The sequence below is a fragment of the Cavia porcellus genome, unplaced genomic scaffold (genome assembly GCF_034190915.1).
Source record: "Cavia porcellus strain 051 isolate PalLab524CR breed Dunkin Hartley unplaced genomic scaffold, mCavPor4.1 scaffold_14, whole genome shotgun sequence".
NCBI classification, from domain to species: domain Eukaryota; kingdom Metazoa; phylum Chordata; class Mammalia; order Rodentia; family Caviidae; genus Cavia; species Cavia porcellus.
In genome coordinates this window covers 17176212-17199794 of record NW_026947497.1, presented here as the reverse complement: position 1 = coordinate 17199794, position 23583 = coordinate 17176212, and the positions used below count along the sequence as shown (strand labels likewise).

General features: G+C 34.9%; 1 protein-coding gene across 1 annotated transcript in view; it reads right to left on the bottom strand.

The window, feature by feature from the left end:
* Usp53 (ubiquitin specific peptidase 53) overlaps positions 1-23583 on the bottom strand; it is a 103909-nt gene that overhangs the window by 59193 nt on the left and 21133 nt on the right. The window contains exons 3-11 of the mRNA XM_063260711.1: positions 16847-16939; positions 12862-12996; positions 11057-11170; positions 10896-10978; positions 8369-8474; positions 7555-7701; positions 6609-6758; positions 1647-1809; positions 1018-1170 (exon numbers count right to left, since the gene is read on the bottom strand). Coding sequence (XP_063116781.1) covers positions 1018-1170; positions 1647-1809; positions 6609-6758; positions 7555-7701; positions 8369-8474; positions 10896-10978; positions 11057-11170; positions 12862-12996; positions 16847-16939 — 1144 coding nt within the window. The remainder of the gene's footprint in view (positions 1-1017; positions 1171-1646; positions 1810-6608; positions 6759-7554; positions 7702-8368; positions 8475-10895; positions 10979-11056; positions 11171-12861; positions 12997-16846; positions 16940-23583) is intronic.

Genomic DNA, 23583 nt, shown 5'->3' with positions numbered 1-23583 from the left:
AATATATTTTCAAAGAGCATACACACTGTTTCTAGGCTAAAGTAGGCATCTACTGAAAAAAAAATGTTTAATCTAAGAGTATCAACAATATAGAAGAAACAGATACAGTTTTATTAAGAATTTTTTTCTTGGAGATGTTAAGGACTGAACTCTAAGCAAGCTAGGCAAGTGCTCCATGACCAAGGCTACACTCCCAGACTTCATTAAAGTTTTTTCAGTCTTTGCTACAGCTTTTTGTTGATAATTACTAATTTTGCCTAACACTCTTGAGTAAATGACTTACATTGACAGACATTTCATTAATATAATTTAGAAGCTGCTTATAAAATCATATTGAGTACTCAAGAATTTTATATACTTTTATTATTAAATGTTTATTCATTGTCTTAAAGAATTTTATTTTTAAACCATAATTATACATAGAACTGTGATGACACATTTTAGACCCTGTGAAAACTACAGTCATAAGAGGCCCACCGTGAGAAGTTAGTAAAAGTGAGGGTAAGAATAAATTACAGTTAGAGTAACTTTGAACTACAGTTACATTCACTAGTGATAATTTTAATTTTGACAGGAAAGCCACATTATTAACTCATGTGCTTATTTTTCAAATTGATTATTAAATCCTTGCACAAAAGGTCACATTACAGCCTTCTTTAGCAACCACTGAGGTTGCTTCAGGCCTCCTGCAGCTCTGAGTGCTGGAGAAACGCAACACCTTGTCTAGTCCAATTGGTCTCATAAAACTATAGCTGTCAGACAAATACAGACACCAAAAGTCATAAATCGAGTTTTTTTCTTTTTCTGGCCAAGGAAAGCTAGTTTAGTACTCTTCTTTTGTATAGTTATAACCAGGAATTACAGATTCAGTAACTGAGGAAAGAGTGGAATCAAAAATGCAAACATGTGGGGACTAGGGATTTAGCTCAGCGCATAAGCACCTGCCTTGCAAGCAGGCGGTCATGAGTTCGATCCCCCGTACCAATAAAAAGTTAAAAAAAAGATTCAAACACGTACCTGGTCCTCTACCACCACTTGTCTGAATGTGGTTCCGATTAAATGATGAAATATTTGTGGTTGGAAGTTTCTGATTATCTCTCTGTTTTGCCTGATCATTAAATTCATTTTCTTTTGAATTATCAAATCTATAAATCACAGGCTTTTCGCATCCTTAAAAAGATAAACAAAATGTATTATTCCCTTCCTTCCCATTAAAGGAGGTATTTCAATCATTTTTAAAAGATATTTTTAATAATGCCAACAAAATTACTTAAAACTTAGGGGAATGAAATGCCTTAAGGATTTCTAGAAGCTTTGTGATGTATCAAAAAGTGGCCCAGCTGCTTTGTACTGGTACTGTTTACGAAATCATTTTACATCTCAATATTTGCCACTACCAAGAGCTATCAGCGCTCTGCATGCCTGTCTGCTGATTACAGTGGGTAACTCCTAAGGGTGCTTCTGAGGCTCTGACAGCAAAAGCTTCCTCTCAAAAGAACTACAAGGAGCACTGTCATTTTCTTGACCCTACTTTTCTGAAACTCAATTTTCAAATTATTCTCAGAATTCCCTTTATACTAATGTAAGTATTCCTCGGTGATTTTGACCATCGAAAGACACCAAAAAATATTTATAAAAAGAATTACCCATATTTTGTGCAACAGATTTGTGATGTGGCCAGTTGACAACCTGCCTGAGTGCGTCTTCAGTAGAAACTGCCGTGCCATCTGGGTTTGCATAGAACAGAAGCAGTGGCTGGAAATGGCACCGAATGCACTTAGAGACCACATCTTTCCACCGCGTGCCAACCTTTTAAAAAACACAATGAACAGAAACAAAACTTTACAATCCATGTGCTACATAAAAAGAGAGGGACTTTCTATTTTATTTTGTATTTTAAAAATTTTAAAGATATTCGGATGTTGGCAGTTCAAACATATAATTAACTTTGTATAGTAACTAGTCTAAAAAATCTTTTTAAGATCTTCATTTAAAAAATAATGGGAAAAAATGGCAGACTTTTTATATCAAGATTTAATCATCAGGGCAGGGGATACAGCTCAGTGGTAGAATGTTTGTCTAGCATGTGCAATGCCATGGGGTTCAATACACAGTACTAAAAAAATAAAAAAAGGTTTAATTATCAAAGTTTTAAAAGCCTTCCCTGTACATGGTTGACTGACTTTTCAAAGAGTCCCATGCAATTCAATGGAGAAATATTTTAAAAGTCTGTTCAACAAATGATACTGAAAAAACTGGGTACCCATCTGAGAAAAACTCTCACCCCATTACCCATAGAACATAAAGAATAACTCAGAATAGATCACGTCAAAATTATAAAACTTACAAAAGAAAACTAAAGAAAACCTACAACCATGGGAAGTCGTAGATTTCTTAAAATAGCAAACAAACTGTGAAAGGAAAAAAATCATAAAATGCCCTCAATCAAAATTAGTAACTTTCTTCTTGGAAGGATAAACCATAAGAAATTAAAAAAACAATACCATACATTTAATAAAGGACTAGTGCACAAAATAAAGAGTTCCCACAACTCATTAATAACATAATTCATTTTGTTTGGTTTTTTTTTTTGGTCTTTTTCCTTTTTATCGGTACCAGGGATCAAACTCACGACTGCCTGCTTCCAAGGCAGGCACTTATGCCACTGAGCTAAACCTCCAGCCCCCATAATTCATTTTGAAATCTGGCAAAAACATTTAGACAGACTTCACCAAAAAAACCTCAGGCATGGCCAATAAGCACTTGAAAAAAAGCTCCATTTTATATAATGGAGTATTACTCTGCCATAAAGAAGTATAAACTGGAGATTTTTATAGGTAAATGGATGAAGCTCGAGGCCATACTCCTAAGTGAAATGTTACACCTATACGTGTAAAATCATCTTGCCTCACTAGTGAGAAACTGAACGAGTAAGTAAGATCCAAAATATACAATAGACACTGTGAACTAGGAAGACACTGCTCAAAAAAAAAAAAAAAAAAAAAAAAAAAAAAAAAAAGACAGTGATGGGGAAAGGGGAAAGAAAAAGAAAAAAATATATTTATACACATGATAGTTAAGATACAGCTAGTGTCAGTTCACTGAAAAGAAAGGTTTGGGCTAATATTGTTTGGACAAGATATTTTGCCTGTATCTTGGTCTCTACTTACTAGGATGATGACAATACACAATGTATCAATTATTATAGCTCTCCTACTAACCTGTTTTGAAACTTTGTTATTTTCATTGTTTTCACTTTAAAAGAAAAAAAGCTCAAAACTGTATCATTCCCAAGAGAAATCCAAGGTGAGATGACAGTACACACCCACTAGAAGTCTGGGAAGTAAAAAGACGAACCACACCGAGTGCTGCTGAGGCCTCAGAAATTCTCATGGACTGCCAACAGGAATATGAATTGGTACAACTACTTTGAAAATCAACTGGGTAGTTTCTAACAAAGTTTAATATATACCACACACAAAAAACCCCCAGATCATCTAGAAGCAATGGGGAAAAATACACTCAAAGATTGCTTATTCCTCAACAAGTGAATAGATAAATTGTTATAACAGCCATTAAATGAAACATAACAATAAAAATGAACTGATACAAGCAACCTGAATGACTTGTAAGGACATTTTATGCTGAGAGAAAGAAGTCAGATTCAGAGTCCACCAAAAAATGTATACATCAGGAGGAACAATTTGCATAAATATTTTACACTAAATTTATTTAGATATCCTGAGATTAATATAAGTCACTGTTGGCCTCTACAATTACAAGAGGTGCTCAAAGTGGAGGCCATCAGCTTCCAGGCATAATTAGTGTGGTGAACTACTGAGTACATATACATTTTGTGGGTGAACTCTGTCTATGGTGAGTGAGATCTGTGGTTTCCCGGGCCGGAGGTGAAGTGGAGAGCTACCAGCAAACATGCATGAGAGAATTTTATGAAACTGCTCGATAGCAGTGAGAGTGAATCCTTTAGACACTGAGTGCCAAACTGCAACCCAAAACCCACTTATCATGAAGGGCAAACAAAACAATTAAACCTAAATACTGAAGTTTCAGTTTAGAAAAACCAATTCGTACATTAACACTTCTGTCTTAAAAGAAAAACACAGTAACATTTGTGAATAGGTTCACCACCACCGCCGTTCTATATACTCATCATGGTGGTTATGGGGGTGTGTACCTCTACTGCAAGTCAAATTATAAAATTAAAATGGACGCATTTTAATTTCTGAAAATTATACTTCTATAAAATTGATTTAAAAATTAAAGACAACAAATGAACAAATCACAAAGAATCCCACCATACTGGTTCTTGCAGGGAAAAAAATCCTCAAGCACTTCAAACTACAAATACTATTTATAAAGCCTCTTCATCTGAGATTCTAATAAATTTGAAGAGATGATTTGAAAACAAAACAATGAAAAGACCTCACAGGGTGATCAGTACACCCAGTTTTTCCCTATATTTTGACAGTTAAAACTATGTAAATACAAAGTATGAGCTCTGAAACATTGCTACTTATATTAATAAACAGTGACTTATATTAATCTCAGGATATCTAAAGGAATCAAGATAGAACTTCTTAATAATTCTATACCAAAGCACTAGGTAATGCAAAGTGTTGATTTTCAAATAAAAACAAGAACATTTTATCATCAGCTTTACGGAGACATAATTTACATAAAATAATCTAGCTCAGTGTACCAGTCAGTGTGCTTCGACAAATGTGTATGATCATGAAATCTGCAAGCCCAAGTCTCCCCGTTGCCCCTTTGCAGTCCCTGAAACACTGATCTACTTTCCAACTTTATTTCCTTGTTTAGATTCCATACAAATGGATTCCTAGTATACAGTCCTTTACGACTGGCTTCTTTCACATAGCATACTGCTTTCATTTCTCCACATCAGCACATTCGTGACTGACAATTTACTCATTCGCTTGCTGCTGGACATCTGAGCTTGTTTCTAGCTTTTTCTATGGACACTGAAGTACAAGTTTGGTGTGAACACATGCTTTTATAGGAGTGGAATATCTGGGTTATAGAGTAATTGTGTACTTAAATTTATGAGGAACTGACAGACTATTTTCTCAAATGACTGTTCAGTCTCAGGCCCAGGCGGCTCAGGTGACAATCTACTTTGCCACATCCTTGCCAATTCACGGTATGTCAGTGTCTTAATTTACCTATTATAAATGGGTAAATACTGCAGACTCGTGGTGAACTATTATTTGCATTTATCGTGTAGCTAACAATATGTTGAATATAATTTCAAGAGTCATTCATATGACTTCTTTGATGCAATGTGAAAATCTTTTGCTAATTTTTAAAAATTAAACTGTAGATTTTAATAATGAGCTGCAAGATTTTTAAACATATTCTGGACACAGTCTTTACTAGATCTATGTCTAACAAATATTTTCTTCTAGTCTACGGCTTGTTTCATTCTCCTAATAGTGTCTTACTAAAAAGCAAGTTTTATGCTTCATGTTTTTCATGAAAGTTTAGTTTTTCAGCCATTTTATGGTTCACATTTACTGAATGCTAAGAACTCTCTCTACAAAATAATAGTGCTGACAAATGGTCCTTCAATGCATTAAAATTAAATAAAATTTCTTACCATTTCCTTACAACATACTAAGGAACACCTATTTTTATATACATTTACTGCTTCATAACACAGTTCTCAAAGCCAGAAAGTTGAAATAATATTTCTACAATCAACAGTTTTTAACTATGTTCAGTCTGAATCTCCTGAACAATTTAAAAAACTTTAATTACTTGTCTCTATTTAAGTTAATTCAGAATTCAAGACCCAGGTACACTGTGCTTATTAAGAAGTTCCACAGGTGATTCTTCCCCATGAAGAAATATTGCTCAGCCTGCTATGCAGTTTGATGCAAATACTTGTAAAGGCAGCTACTAAAGAGGCTGCAGCAGGAAACAAGTTCAGTGCCACTCTGGGCAACTTAGTGAGAGTTTCTGCCTAAAAATAAAAAAAACTTCAAAAGCTGAAGATAGAGCTCAGTATCCAATAGTAGAGTGCTTGCCTAGCATGCATGAGACCCTGGATTCAAATTCTCAGTACCACTGAAAGAAACAAACAAGTGACAGAAGAAAAGACAGAAAGAAATATTTTCACTACTTGACAGTATTATAATGTTTACATACATTATTTATCAAAAAATATAAATTATGAACCATATACACATCTAAATCGCCCTGCTACATGCAAACTTTGAAAATGGGTCAAAAGAAAAGCAGTACATTTCCATTACAAGTTATACAAAGCAACTATAAATCATCTAAACAGAAACACATGTAGTAATTATACATCAGACAATAGCATCATTGACATAAAAATTACTAATAATTACATATTTGTGTATTAACATTTATTAGTCAAATTTTCACTATTCTAGAAACTGGTTTAAAAGTTGGCTTCAGAATAAGTCAACTTTCAATAAAAGTTTGAATTGAACGCTATCATCGTTATATTCATTCATTATCTGTTATGTATCATCATTTTGTTATTATTTATTACTACAAAGTAGAAAGTCACAATAATGCTAGGAAGTGAAACACTTACTTACCTCTTTCACATTTGCATCATCAAAAAACACCCACTTGGAACTCTTAGTGTGAAAAGCAAAGGCACAGTAATGTCTGCTGCTGTAGCAGATCATACCAACAAGGTGGAGTTCACTGTTTTTGGCATTTTCATCAGTAACTCTATAGAAAAGCTGCTTAAAAAATAATAATGTATGTTTAATACTATGTCTTATGAAACAAAGGACAATTTGATCAATATTTTACTCATGAAAAAAATTTGCATGCATATTACCCCAATGTTCTACAGTATTATGATACTATTACTAAAGGCACCACTGACTGCATCATTGACAGAATTACTACTTTTAATTAGTCTATAGAAGCTTTAAGTCCCATAAAATGAATTCACTACAATCAGTTCAATAACACACTATTTCCAGTAACATTTGACTAATATACTAAAAATACAAGATAAATTACATATTCTTGGTAATTCTTGAGTCACACATCTGGACAGCCTAGAAAGGTATCTAAATTAAAATTTTCTGAAATTTGAATTGTAATGTGAACCAAAATATATTAAGAAAATAATAAGCATACTGAGATCAATGCAATTTTGAGTTGCAATTTTAAATAAGCATTGAGATCAATGTTGTAATAAGCATATTGAGATCAATGTAATTTTAAATCTTAAACCATTTTTTGGATTAATATTTATCATATAAATACAATATCATCATCATCATTCCAGATTGAAAGAGCTTAAGACAGTTTAGTTTGTGGTCAAAAGCCATTACTTTATGTCAGAAAAGCATTCCAGTTAACCTGATTTGATTAAATTTATTTGTATTAAAGTACATCTGGATATTATTACTTCCTTTAAAAAAATTTAGGTTCTGAAAGGCAAAGTTAAATGTAATATGATACATACAGAAATTTTAGAGAAACTTAAAATAAAAGGAAAAAAAATAAAAAGAGTTACAATACCCCAGGAAGATAAAGGTAAGTCCCAAGATTCCGAACAACATCTTCAGTTAAGTCAGAATGCTCAGCATCCCAGACTAAACCAATGGTAACAATCTCCGGGCAATTCATTAAAACACGACGAATTTTTATTTTTTGACCACAATTACTCTACAGGAAAACAGAAAAAGCATGCATTGAAAAATCAAAATAGACATATCACAGACAAAAGTTACAGTTTATATTACATAATGATAGTCTTAACGTATCTGAAGTCTTTCAGTTTGTTAAAATTTACTTCTAACTAGCTATTTGTCTTAATCATTGATTAAGCAAGAAGTTATTTTAAGTTCTTTTTTTTTGTCTCTCTTTTGGTACCAGTGATTGAATTCATCACTTTGCACTTATCAGGCAGGTGCCTATGCCACTAAACTAATCCCCAGCCCCAAGAAGTTATTCTAAATCAAAGTATTCTTTGCTATTTTTGTTAGATTATTCTTCTAAGAAAAACAGAGAGCCCTTGAAATTATTAACACTAGAAAAGAATATAATTTATCCTGGTTATTCAAAGGAAAAAAATCTTTATTTAAATGATACATTTTAGAACTTCAAAAATTTTAGTCAACATACGGTACTTTAAATCCTTCACAACCTAAGAGATTTTAAAGAAATATTGTGAAAATAAATAGCTCAAATGGTATAAAGCTATTTAAAACAAATTTAAATGATAAATTCTTAAAATTAACTTTATATAGAATGTTTACATGATAATTTTTGAATACCTAGTTTCAAATTTACAAATACAGAAATATACCAATATTCTTCAAATCGCACTTACTGGACATTTCCTATAATCATCTACTGTATTTGCTGCTTGGAGTAATTCTGCAAACATTTCAGGTTTCAAGCGTTCATGTCTTTCCATCATTCTTTCAACTTCACTGCTACAAAAGAGAAAAGCAGGCTCAAATTCAGTCTATGGACTTAATCTAATAAACCTAATAGATCTAAAGATTTATTAAATCTAACATCTAATAAATTACATATAATAGATATGAAAAATTGTCAATATGGGTGAGAATTACTTCTGTTTAAAATATGACTTTGCCCAAAAAAAACCTGACCATAAAGTTTCTATAAAGTGAAAAATATTAAATTTGGCAATCCTATTATAAAAAAATTAGGACAAGTATAGAATAAAACAACATGAAATTTCATACTTTTGTCTGGGACTACATGAAGATAAGATGCTTTATCTGGCAGTAATTCTAAGACAATGCTTCCTTTGTTGTAAAACTTAGTAAGTAAGGACTTTCAACTCTGTCCTAACAAGAATGACAAAACTATAGGAAAGATTCATCTCTTGCCCAAAATACCAAGAAGCAAAGTTATGAATTTCTTCTAGGAGATGGCCTTACGTTGACAAAATGCACAAGAAATAGCCAAGGTTAAGTCAAATAAGTGCCTTCATTTTTAGTATGGATTCTAGTTATTTTATTGGAGACTACAGTTTTAATACATTATGGGATAAGTGTATCACTAATTAGCCACCCTTCCTACATCATATTTTTACATATCAAGGTTTTAATACAGTAATTTTAAGCAACTATTTAAATAGTTAACTTTTTAAAAGGAATGTCAAAGCTGAAACATTTCTACTAATTTCCATTTTAAATGTTCTGGTTCTGTTTAGTAGTAATGCAACTTTCATGGATATAGTTTATAGTTTAATGGCTTAAGCAATTTAGAAGTACTCAATAACTAAAACTAAACTAAAAACTCTTCATAAGCATACTACAAAAGCAATAAATCTGATAAATTCATTTAAACTGCATACAATGGTTTTATAAAACTCACAATTTAAGAATAGTGGCTACCTAGACAAATTCTGAAGTCAAATAGGTCTGAATTCAATTGTAATCCATCTACTTGCCAGATTAACCTCATTAAACCCATTTCTTCTTCAATGAAAGTTTTTTGTTAACATTAAAACCAACAATTTACCTACAGCCCGGAATACAGTAAACATTCAATAAATGATATGCAATACTAAGTACCAGTAAAAAAAGTTTAAATTTTACAGTTTTTAATTTAAGGTCTGTCCTTGCTTAAAAACTATCCTTTTGCACAATTGACTATACTTGATGGGAGCTTAGAATGAATGTTTCTGTAAACCAGTGTTTAGAAATTTCATTTGTAAGAAAAGTGCTTATACTAAAATAACCAAACAAGAAATAGTGCTATATTCAAGAAATACAAAATTTTAGTAATATGAAATGGATGAACATGTGACATTCACTTTGTGCATGGACAAAAACACTGACATCATGTCACCTAACTCATGTACTGATACATTCTGTTAATTATCAATGCATGTTATGTGTTTTGTATAAAAATTTCTGGTAACATTTACAATCTTCATTTTTCTTTTAAACCAGGAATGACCCTCCGCTATATTACAGGCATCTTCTTCATTTTTTCCTCCATCAATGAGTTATACTCTCAAGTCCCAGGAAAGTACTCTATCTCTATTATGTAAATCCAGGGATCCTTCCTGGATCCTTCACTAGCTAGAGCTTCACAGACAGAGAGCTGATAAAGGGGAGGGGCAAGCAGGACAGCATGACATATTTTAACTTAAGCCGAGTGTTGAGGCCTCAAATATGATCATCTAAGTGAGGATTATGTTCACAGTTTTCTTTTTTTCTGCTTACCCCAGCTTTTATCATCATGAAGGGATGTAGCAGAGCAGACAGGAAGCATAGCTACTACAAAGAGAGCCACTTAAAAACAGAGAAATCATTTTGCAGTTCAATTTACCACTGGTTGTCATTTTAACCCCCTTCAGAGTTCAAACTAATTTGTATATATATCTCTAAATCGTTCAATTACAGGTTGAGCATCCTTGATCTGAAAATCAAAAATTTCAAATGAAATTTTTTGAGTTGCCAGCATAAAGCCACAAATAGAAAAATCACAAACCTGACCTCACTGTGATGGGGCTGCAATCAAAATGCAGGCAAACTAAACACACTAACAGTACCTTCAGGCTATGTATATAAGATGTACTCATACATGAGACCTAAATGAATTCCATTGCTAGACTCTGGCTCTGTCCCCATCTATCTCATTAGGCATAAATGTAAATATTCCAAAATCTGAAACCTGAAATAATTCAAGTCCAATCGCTCTGGATAAGGGATACTCAACCTGTAGTAAGTCTAGATTACAAATAGTATGCAAGTGAGATAAGTATCTCTATCTCTTATGCTATTTGGAGGATAATACATATATGTTATTGTTTCACAGAATAAATGTTCAGTGTGCTTAAATGTGCTGTTAAATATGCTTTCATAGTTCCTTACCATAGGGCTGTTGTAGAAATGTACCGCACAAATTCTGTAAACGGTAGTGGATCTGATGACGCTCCACAGCTACGACACATACACTACAGGTAAAAACATATGTTTAATCTAACAATCACAAAACACAAATATAATATCTAATAAAATAAGTAAACCATCACCTGTTCATACAGAGTCATAGCGAACTTCCGGTGAGTGATACATGACTTAGAGGTGCACATGTCTGCATTTCCGCTTGGCACTATGTGAAAATGAATCCTCTCCAAGATGTTTTCCTGATTTAAAAATAAAACAGACAACTGAGTTGCTAATGTTGCAAAGAACACTTCAAAACACAACTCTCTCCAGCCGAAAAATTTTCAAAATGTAAGTTTAGGAGTGGCATACATGTTGTTAGCCTTTCAGCTTGCTTCTCCAGTCAGCAGTTCAAATGTTCACCTATTCACTGTTAGTAGTATCAGCTAAAAATAAATGCTTAACAAAGTGTAACATAATCGTAACAAAAATTTTAAAAATTCTTTTAAAAACCAACTCACAGTGACTGACATCTAGAATTTAATTTTAGAAAACATAGTTTTCTATGTTCCTAACATTTTCATGTTAAGAAAAAGCAAGTAACTTTTGCTGGATTTCCAGACATTGTATGGATTATCATTAGCATGTATTGACACACTAAGTAAAATCACAAAGTGAATATATTGTACAAGATATATGTTTATGTAGTGAATCAACTGTAAGTAGAAAAATATGAAAAATGTGTTTCATGGTTGGGTGTATTGTTATTGGTACATTTTAATCGTGCAGAAGCATGCTTGGCATTGTATTGGTCAAGAAGTTTCTATTGAAGCCCAGAAACCATAAGATGCTTATTTAGAGCAAGATAAAAACACGTTTATGCCAAATAAATTCCACAAATAGTACAGTCTACAAAAATTCAGGAAATTGATTAAAGTGGTTTCCTCGTATCTTTTGTGATAAGTTTAATTTGATCTTTGACATATAGGATGAAATAGTTATGAACATCTCAGAAACTTGAACAAAGGCTGTTAAACAGAAATAAAACAGAGGTAGGGAGAAACAGAACGGAACTATCACCCTAAAAAAATTCAGAGAGAATGCTGAGATAATTTTGAGATTAACTGAAAAAGGCCTAAAACATCAGAAGAAAAAGTCTAGATGTGAATTAAGAGCAAACATTAACCTGAAGAAATTTATATTAATTTGGTAGTCTTAGAATAAGAAAAAGTGGAGGTAGGGAAATAATACAAAAAGAAAACCTTTAAAAGGATTTATGCAGGAAGAATTTACAGAGTTTGCAGAATAAAAAAAGGAACAATAAAAAGAAGTGGTTACATCTTAAATGTAGGTGATATTACCAACACATTTAATAATCAACACATATATTTCAGACGCTGTATCAGGTCTGTCCCTACTTATTAATGCTGTGGTAACAAGAGCCATGATTGTCAGCATAGTGAGTAGGTTACAGAAATATTGACCCTGATAGCTGCCTTGTAAGACCCTCTTCTGGTCCACAAATCATTCCAGTAAATGCAAAATATTGCTACATGTTGTACATGTAAGTCCTGTGGAGACAGAACACTAACTTAAATGATAATATATATACTTTGCAGTATTTTTTCTCCAGTAAATAAATATATTGTTGTAGGCTACCACTCAGTGAAAACTGAAGCAATGCAAATAATCAGCCAAAAGTACAACACAAAGCACAGATGAATTTAAACTGAACACAGAAGAATGGGTAAGCGACGCAAATAATCAAAAGCAAAAGTACAACATAAAGCATAGATAGATTTAAACCGAACCCAGAAGAATGGGTAAGCTATGGATCCACTGACCAGGTCTGACACTTTAACATTTTTATAAATTTTTGTTTTATTTGTCTCAAAATATACATATTTAAGAATTAAAAAAACATAATGTGAAGATTATCAGAAATACTTACAAAGCATTCTGCAGCATCATCCATAAGGCCAAGCTGAAATCGCTGCTCATCTTTGAAGCTCTCTGCAAGAGCGTGCCTCATGTTATCCGAGGGAAGCGCTTTTTCCCGACTGTGCTGAAACTGTGCAAATATTGTCTGGGAATCAAACGTGCAACAAACAGTAAGTTTAATGCCAACAACTTTAAGCAGATCTTTAAATAATTTCATTTCAACAGCAAGTTCAAAACTCGTACTTTAGAAACCAAGACAGAACAGTCTTTTGCTCTAAAACTCCACACAAAACTCTATTATTTGTCAGTGAATATAGAAACGGTTGTAGCAGCTTCTTAAGTATTACAGTGCATGTAAGTCAGACATAAAGGGTTGTCAGAGCTGCTCTCAGAGGGCTGAGGTGACCCCAAGGCCTCTGGGTAGGCCTGAAGTGACGTCCATTTCTGAACTGTTCTCCAGATGAGTCTGATAAAAGTTGTTTAAGGAACAAAGTTTAAGATTAAAATCATGCTAACCAAAATAAACATACAATCACATAAAAATGAGAGGAATTTGCTCGTCTCTTTTTTAAAAAGTCTAACTTTTTTAAAAAAGTTAGGATTGTTTGTATCTTTTCCTGGTAAATTAAATAAACTTCAGAAAATGACAAATTGATTTTTTAAAAAGTTCAGATAATATTAACGGAATGACAATTTCTATGATTATACTAAAGATGCTTTTTAAAAAATATATATGTACCTTTTACAAGGAGTCAGGAGAATCAAATAATTATTTTTGATTTTTTTTTGAGAATTCCACTCACCCCAGTTGTCTATTTTCCTCTATTAGTGAAGCTTTTAACCTAACCCTAAGAAACCATGGAAACATTATTCAAGATGATGCGATGAGGAGGTGTTTACCTCAGTTTCATTTTCCTCACCAAATTCAAGTGTAAAAGAAACTTTGAGTTGCCTGTGATGGCACATATCCATAATCCCAGTGTCTCTGCGAGGCTGAGACAGGAGAAACACAAGTTTTAGGCTAGCCTGGGAAACTTAGTGAGATACTGTCTCAAATAAAACAAAAGGAGTACAGCACACGCCTAGCATGTGTGGGGCTCTGGGCTCAACTCCTACCATAAAGACAAACAAAGCTTTCTAATAAGTTATTTTTATGATGATCAGGGGAAGAGAATAGGAGACAAAAAGGGAAATTTTTGAACAAAAACATTCCAAATAAGAATTGTTCATGTTCTGTATCTCAAGGGGTTGTACTATCTCGGGAAAAACACAAAAGTTTTCTTAAAGCCAACTTATTGTATGCTAGAAATAGCACTAATGCTGTTTCAAGAATCTGTTCTCTACTGTAAAAACTTTTTTTTTTTTTTTTGTCTTTTTGAGGCAGGGTCTCACTATGTAGGACAGGCTGGCCTTCAGCTAATGTTGTAGCCCAGGCTAGTCTCAAATTTGCAATAATTTTCCTGCCTCAGCCTCCCAAGTGCTGTGATTACATGTGTGCACCAGCATGGCTGGCTTACCATAAAAACTTTTAATTTATAAGTAAGAATTAAAAAATAAAATGCCAGCTGGGTACAAATACCTAATCCCAGCACTAGGGGGGCTGGAGCAGGAGGATCACCGAGAGTTCAAATTTGAGTTGGACACACACATACACAAAAACAGAAACAAATAAAACATCCAATGCAAAAAAAAGCCAAATAAAGCTGGTTACAAATGATAGGATTCACTATCCTTTTTTTTTAAAGTTAAGGGACTATAATGTTAGCCATTAGAATAGCTAAAATGATGATTATGAAGATAAAAGGACGCACATTTTACCTCTTATTTAAATAATTAACTTGTCTAGGCAATGTTTAAGATATCAAACCTATTACACAAGATTGTTATGCATTCAACACCTATTCCTCACTTGCCTAGTGTAGGCCAGGCATTGTTTGACACTGGAAAACAGTAACCCTGCCCTCAAGGAGCTTACATTCTAGTATAGTAATGCAAATGCAAATAAATAATTATATAACATGCCAGAATGTGATAAGATAAAGACAAGTGAAGAATCCAGTATGAGAGAAAAAGCATTAGAAAGGGGATCTGAATGCTGGTGGAAGGACAGAGAGATGCAGCTTACCTTTTACCTAGTCAGGAAAGGCTTCAGTGATACAAAAAAAGAAGAGGCATAAAAGAGCCAGCATGTTATGGCCCTGAGAACAGTAGGAAGAAAAGTACTGTAGGCAAAAGGAGTAACAGTGAAAAGACCTGCAGACAGGAGCCAGCCCTGAGAAGAGACCAGTTTGGAGCAGGGTATGTACCGAGGCGCTTGGGGGAGGGCGCGATGCAGGCTATGAAAGGGTAAGGCCGCGGCTAAGGGACTGAACCATCCTGGATTTCACCACTGGACAAATCACTCAAAATTTACCATGCAGTAAATCAAAAGTGATCCTGTAATTAGGCCTAGGTTCATTCTTCATCTTCTGACAGTAACACTATTCTACCATGTTCAGAAAAAGAACTTAAAATTTTCCACTTTTGGTAATCCATTCAAACAGACTTCCCAGGAACATAAATTAAGGCATACAAATTTTTAAAAATTTTCCTATGTATTATGAGAACATTCATTAACAAAATTCAAGAATATAGAGGAATAAAAACATCTTTTAAACACGCTAATTAAATCTTAACTTCTCAGGCCAAAGACTTTAATGACAAAAAGGAGGGGAATGTAGACTACACTCCCCGTTTCTGCCCTTGTCTCCCTTAGCTCAGCAGACAAGGGTCTAGTTCAAACAGATTATATCACCTTCCAATTGAAAATAACCCTACAACTTCCCAAGTTACTGAGAGGAAAAGCCAAGATTATTACAAAAGCCTATAAAGCCATATACAATCTGAACTCCTGTTCTGGTTATTTACCTCCTTGTACAAAACCACCCCAGAACTTAGTTACAGGAAAAAACCACTCATCGGTCTTGATTATGGCTCATTCCTGTTCTACCTGCGGTCATCTGAGAAGTTGTGAATGCTGGGACCTGGGCTAGCAGCTGATGCTAACGGCCGGCCAGGACTGCTGCAGGAGCTACGTCCAGAATGGCGTGTGTCTTTCCACAGGGCTGGGTGGCTTCCTCACAGCCTGGTGGCTCCCTTCCAAGTACAAGCCCCCTCAAGGGTCAGAGCGGGTGAGGACTCTATTACCTTTCCAAATCCAACCCGACCTCAGACGTCTTGCAAAATCAGTTCTGCCACACTCTATTTGATAGGAATCAGTCACTGAGGCCCACATTGTAAAGTAGCTCATGTATAAAAAACTACTTTACATGGGAAAAAAATATAAAATTACCTACGGACACCTTTTCAATCTATCACACTCCCGTTATCACTGTTCCTCTCCTGCGCAGCTGTCGGCACTCACGTTTCTTCGCCATTTCTTTTGTGCTCACCCTCTCACAGGTTGTTTCCGTCTGCCTGGAAGCTCCCACAGCCTTCTGCTCACTCCATCACCTCTTCCAATCTTGAGTCAAGTGTCAGTTTTGCAAAAAGGCTTTTGTAGCCATTCAACACACCCTGGTCTCTTTCTCTGACTTATTTTTCTCTTACCATTGAACAAACTCCAAATGGTGCTTATTTATTGTCTCTTCCCTACCAGAATACAAACTCTGTGGAGATTTTGACTTGTTTTGTTCACTGCAGTAACCCCCGCATCAACAGCTATAGCTACACCTCAGTGGTAGCTCACAAGCATTTGCTAAAGAATTTTTTCAAAATAATAAAAGGGCAACGTTCCCAACAGTTTCATACTTCTTAACTGGTTATTTTATAACTGTTCTAATAAAAAAGTGGAAAATAAAAACAAAAACCTAAGACACACTTTTAGGAATTAACTATAAAACTATGAATTACTTGACAATGAATTTAACTACAAATGAATTAATCAAATATATCAAGTATCAAAATTATATTTTTGCAGAAGCAATACTAATTCCTGACAACTATGGAAAGTTTACCTTCAATGCACAAAATATGCAGGCTTCTCCCTGACAAACATGTCCGGTCAGAACCCGAAGGCTTCGTCGGAATATATCCAATTGCCATAAAACCTAAATTGAAGGAGAAGAAAGACAGTGAGGTTTTTGTCACTGTGATACATTTAGGTATTCTAAAAACTGAAAAAAATTAATAAAATACTTTCTTTCAGTCTCTTGTACATAATCAGATACACAAAATCATTAGAAACAGTAGCAAGTATAAAATGACTACATATATGACATGCATATAGAAAAGATGGGTTCAGAAGAAATTCTTACTGACTCACTTGAAAAACCATTACAGGCCTCGAGCAAGAAAAACTAACTCCTCAGTTAAAGATCTGACATGAAGAGGAAACGCAGGACGCTAAATATGGACTTGGAAGAGACACAAAAGAGGAAGTGATTCGAATACCTGGACAAACTAAAATCTAGGGAGGAAATACAACCAGACTTAAAAGGTAGGTTATACTAAATAGAGGTCAGCAGGTTATAGCAAGAAAAACAGGTGATCAGATATGTGCGGTCCCTAAACAATGAGAGTTCATATCTATGCAGTAATGAGGGCACAGCATGACACGCTGCAGGAGTTAAGGAATAACCTGAAAACACGTGCTGCAATTAGTCCTAAATCACCTGCTACTAAAAGGCAAGGATAAAGAAAAACAAAACAAACACTCAATAACTGTTGAAACCAATCAGTCCAATCCCTAAAAACCATTCTGGAAAATGTGAACTCTATACACTGCAATCAGATAGTCCTCCCTGACACAATTCTTGCATGGATTAAACAATACATAATAGTATGTGAAGTGTTTAGAGCAGAAACTGGCATATAGTTGACATACAATGAATACCTACTGCTACAATAAACAAATGACATCTTCAAGTTTTCCTGTAGTTATTTTTCTCAAATACATAACTTAAGAATTTCATTTATGGGCTGAGGATTTAGCTCAGCGGCATAAGTACCTGCCTTGCAAGCAGGCGGTTGTGAGTTCGATCCCCGATACTGATAAAAAGAAAATTTCATTCATAAGCTCTCATTTCTTCTAACTAAAAACAAGATTTTAGTAAAAGGTGAGTAAAAATAAATTGATCTTCAAGTTTTCTGTATGTTTAACTTCTCAAAAACCGAAGGGCATTTCAGAATTTCTCTTAAACACTTCTTTTTTTCAAGCATAACATCTACTTATTTTTCATACATCATTCTGTTTTGCAAAGCATTCAGTAGTGCTTAGAAATTGTTGTACATCATCTCATCGTACCATAAAAAATTTCACATCGAAATTCATTTTCCCAGCAAAAACGAAGGTAAATGACAACTGGACCGCTCAGCACGGAGGCCGATGGTGCCTCTCTGGAGAGGGGCTGCCTGGTCTGGCTGGCTTTACTCTTCACTCTCTTGGACAACACAGACAAAGCACTTGTTGAGACTACATTCCCAACATCTTGCCCACCACTTACAGTTGCAGGGTTCAAATAAATATAATGAGTAGTGTTCACACAGACGTCTACTGCATATAACTTTGTTCTAAACCTGAGAATTCAATGCTTTATCGAGTCAAACCTACTTAATTGTACTGCTTTCCAGATACGAGTTCAAAATATTCAGCTAGCAGGCTGCCTTTTATAACTTTTATAGTTAGAGAAGTCTTTCAAATATAACTAACGTTTTCTGGGAGTAACAAAATTTGGAAGTCACACTGGAGCAAACTACAGAAAAAATATTTTATGTGACTTTTAAATACTTTTCTGTATATCACTCATCACAATAATGTAAAACCTATTTTAGCAAATCTCTATTGCAAAATAATTTTTAATTATGGTTAATTCTTATCCTATTTCATTTGAAAGTATTGATTACATTCTACTCACCTATTTAAAACATTAAAGTCTATGCTAGCTGTTGGGTGAATTTATTAGTTTATGCATACTGGTTAATTAGTTTATACATACTGCAAATCAATACATCTGTGCAAAAACATTTAATAAAGATATAAATCTCTCACCATGTTCCTCACTTCAAAATAATATGAAGTAACTTAAAAGTAAATAATAAGAAGGCATTTAAATTTTCTTTAATTAATGATAGATCCATATTATTTTAACAAGATTTACTTTTACTAATTTCATACAGGATATATTCCATAATATTGTTCTTAGCAGTTACTTTTAAAAACTCACCAAATTGCATATTAACGTTTGTATTCTAAATTTTAACATGAAATCAAGCTTTTGTGACATAAAGCCTATTTGAATTGTTTTGTCCTGAGGATTGGCTTTGCAAATCAGTTTATACAGATATCTTAACCAGAGGCCAGAAGATGCCCCTAGAACTACTTTGCAGAAGGACTGCACAGAGATAATTTTATGGATCTACACAGGGACTCCTTTGAATATTCCAGCAAGCAGTTTGAGAGAACTACTGAAGGGCAGGAAATGAAATGTCTAAAAAGATTAGAGGAAATAATGCCCAGAGCTCACACAGACCTATTTCTAGCAGCCAAAGTGGAAAACTAAAATTCACAGAGCAGTGGTTAAAAAGTCTCAAGAGAAGAGAAATTAACCACAGAATAAGCACAACTTGTCCTGCCTAACAACATAATAAAATGATCTAACTTTTTCCAAATAAATTAACCTTGTTTTAAAACAAAGTTAAGACTGTTTTTAAGACTATAACAATCTCTGTAAGGCAACAAGTTAAAATCTGTCATTCAATTAAAAAAATTATCAAGCATTACAGAAAAAAATATTGCAACTTTGTGTCATACTAATAAGAAGCTAGAGATAAGACTCAGTAGAAGCATGAATGTTAAGTCTTACATCAAAATTCTACAGATGAAAACTACAATATATAAGATAAAGAATACAATGGATGGTATTGCACATTGCAAAGAAAAATATTAATGAACTGAAGACAGAAATAGAAGCCACACAAAATGAAGCAGAACCAAAGACTGAAAGAAAATAAAGAAAGCATTAGTGAGCTATAGTACAATATTAAATAGCCAACTATACATGAAACTGGTGTCTTCCAAAAATGAGGAAAGACAAGCTACTTGGAGAAATAACAGTTAAATTTGATTAAAATTCTAAGCTTACAGAACCAGTATGCTTAACAAACCCAAACCAAAAAGACATGAAGAAAAACTATGTCAAGACACATCATAATTAAATTACTTTAAACAAAATTTTACTTCAAAAATAATCTTAAAAACAGGCACAGAAAAATAACATTATACACAGAAGAACAAAGATCACAGTGATAGATTTTTATTAGAAATAATGAAATCTAAAACACAGGCAAAATCTTTTAAGTATGGGAAAAGACAACTGTCAGTTTAGCTCCTCTGAATGTGTTAAAATACCATTCAAAAACAAATGTGCAATACAGATTTTTTCTGGAAATACAAATGCTGAAAGAATTCATCATCAATAGGCCAGAAGAAAGAGAAGATAAGCGAAAGAAAAGCATACAATGTGGAAGCACGTATCTATACACAACAGTGATTAGCACATACAGAATTATATAGAAAAGTACAGCCTTCAGAGTAAAGCTCAATGCAATGCTTATTAAATTAAAAACAAAAACGAGTATATCATCATAGGAATTTTCTACTTTTTTCACCATGCAAGTTTCCTTACTTAGAATTTTCTCTTGTTACAATATGCTTTTTATTACAGACAGTATTTTGAGAGCTAAAGAAAGTATCATGGTTTATGTCTGTGGCCCCTAGGCCTCATGAGTTTGCATTGTGCATTTGTGATGGTTCATTGTCTAGTGATTGGCTTGATGTGTCAGTGCTACACCCACTTAGGGGTGGAGCCAGGATGTAAGGTAATGGCAGGAAGAAGGTGTGTCTTGCTCTTTGCTGGTTCCTACTTGCTGTTTGCAGCTGCCATAAACTGCTGCTCAGCCATGCCTGCCTGCCTTGGAGCCAACTGAATATGAATTGAAACCTCCAAAAACTGTAAGAAATAAACCTTTCCTTTCCCAACGTTGGGCTACAGGTATTTTGTCTCAGTGATGAGTAAAAAGTAACTAAGACAGAATTTGGTACCAGGAGTGGGGTCGTTTGCTGTGACTATACCTGGCCATGTCTTTTGAGAGGCTTTGGAAATGGCTTGTGGGCAGAGTTTGGAAAGGTTCAGACATGTCGCCTGGATGCATAGAGCTGGAGCAGCTTAGGCTATTCTGTAGAGGAGATTCTGGTCAGAGCTCAGGAGACCAGAAGGCTGATAGCCTCATGATAAAGATCAGGTTTGGGAGGTTTCTGCTGGGAAAAAGGACTGCATTGGTTGTTGGACTCCCCATGATTTGTGTTACGGCTTGGCAGAAAGTTTGTCTGCACTTTGCTCATGCCCAGGGACTTTGCCTGAGACTGAAACAAAGGGCAATGGACTGATTAATCTTGAAAAAGAAATTAAAAAGCAATCAAATGTTGAGTCTGTGGCATGGGTATTGTTGGAGGGTTTTAGCCGGCTTTATGTTGCAAATCAAGAGCAAAGAGCCCAGCAGGATAATTTGCAATACTGTGAGTTTGCCCAGAAGGAAAATGCCAGGAGGCTGTGGAATGTAAAGACAGAGTTGAGATTTTGATTGCTGAGGAGAAACAGAGAGATAAGAAAGATGGCCCTGGGGCACCCTAGGAAGCGGGTCCCCACCCTTTGCAGCCTCACTGCCAAGGTGAAAGAATTTGCTCAGAGGAGAAAGCTGCAGAGCACTATGCTCCATGACAGAGGCCATGTGAGGTTCCAGAATGGCGACAGAGGCCACTTGAATTTCCAGAATGGCGGCAACACAGACAAGCTTTTCATCACAATCAGGTAAACAGAGCCCTGCAATCCAGGCAACTGACCCCTACAGCCAAGAGAGAGAAAAGCCTGGCTACTGCTTCAGCTGGCAGCAGACCTTGGCGGCATCCACAAGGCGCTGATTTTAGGTGCAAGGAAAATGCACAAATTCTGAGGGTAAGATGGCTTCCACCTCGATTGCAAAGGGCCTGGGAGGCCAAGCAGTGTGCCCCTGAGAGGGCAATTTGTGAAGATGTAAAGGTGAAGCCGAAGGTGCAGTGGAGACCCCAGAAGTTTGGAAAAGCCAGGAACGTGGGTGATCTAAGGAAAGCTGCAAAAAGTGAGCAGAGAGGATTTAAGAGAGAAGCTGCAGGGGCTGATATCCCTGGAAGTGCCATGGGGGTGGAATCACCCAAGCCTTTTGGATCTTGCTACCAGATTGCTTCAGATACTGAGCACGGAACTCTAGGACTTAATGTTTGTCCTGCTAGATGCTGGACTTGCCTTGTTTCCAATGCTTTATATTCCCGTTTGTAACTTTTGGAATGGTAATGTTTACCTCCTGACTTTGCATTTCAGAAATGTTTAACCTTGTTTCATTTGTACAGGGATTCACAGTTAAGAGTTTGCCATAGATATTGGAGGAGACTTGGGACTTGCACTTTTCAGCAATGCTGAAACTAAGGACTTTGGCAACTCTTGGAGGTGGAATAAATGTCTTTTGTATGAAGGATGTACATGAGTCTTGGGTACCAAGACTGGAATATCATGGTTTATGTCAGGCCTCATGAGTTTGCATTGTGCATTTGTGATGGTTCATTGTCTAGTGCTTGGCTTGATGTGTCAGTGCTACACCCACTTAGGGGTGGAGCCAGGATATGATGTAATGGCAGGAAGAAGGTGTGTCTTGCTCTTTGCCAGTTCCTGCTTGCTGTTTGCAGCCACCATGAACTGCGGCCCAGCCATAACCGCCTGCCTTGGAGCCAACTGAGTACGGATTGAAACCTCCAAAAACTGTAAGAAATAAACCTTTCCTTTCACAACTTTGGGTTTCAGGTATTTTGTTTCAGCAACGAGTAAAAAGTAACTAAGACAGAAAGGTATAGAAATAGAAGGAAAAATGTAGAGGTGAAAAACAGTAACAAAAGATCTGATATGATACAAGTCCTTTCTTTTAATCTAATTCAATCAAAGGTATCTAATTCCAGGTCCTATGGTACTTTATAATGTTCTTAAATTCAGTGACATTAAATAAATATATTCTTTTTTCATAATACTTAGTACCAGTGACATCTTTAAGGGAAGGAAAAATACTGACTGCTATTTAATTCTCTAAAGTAAATTAGAATTCAATGCAGGGCTGGGGATTTAGCTCAGTGGCATAAGTGCCTGCCTGGCAAGCATGAGACTGTGAGTTCAATCCCTGGTACAAAAAAATAAAAAATAAAAAAATAAATGCTTTTCTTATACAGTGGTGCCTTGATTCACTAACTTAATTTGTTCTATGATTTTGGAAAAGATGGCCACATTTGTCTCCGTGAAAAAAGAGGATCACAGATGTATTCATTACCCAATGCAGAGTTTGCAAACAGAAACAAAATTTTGTCAAATGCTTCTGTTTGTGAACCAAACTGCAGAAACAGAAAGTATTCATGAACAAAGGTACCACTGTAACCAATTACTTCTCTTTCCCTGGGTGAGTTAAAAAAATTTCAGCCATGACATGTGATCCAAGAAGAGAGCAACCAAGATGTCTGAGAACTGACTGAGTTCTGAATGGATTTATTTGTCAAATACATTAAGCAATATTTCTCTGTCTCCTCTCAGCTTTTAGGAGTAGAGTTGTCAGATAAAGATCATATTACACAGAAGAAAAGCTATTAAGGCAGAAAAATAGATTAAAATAATTTGTTAACTAC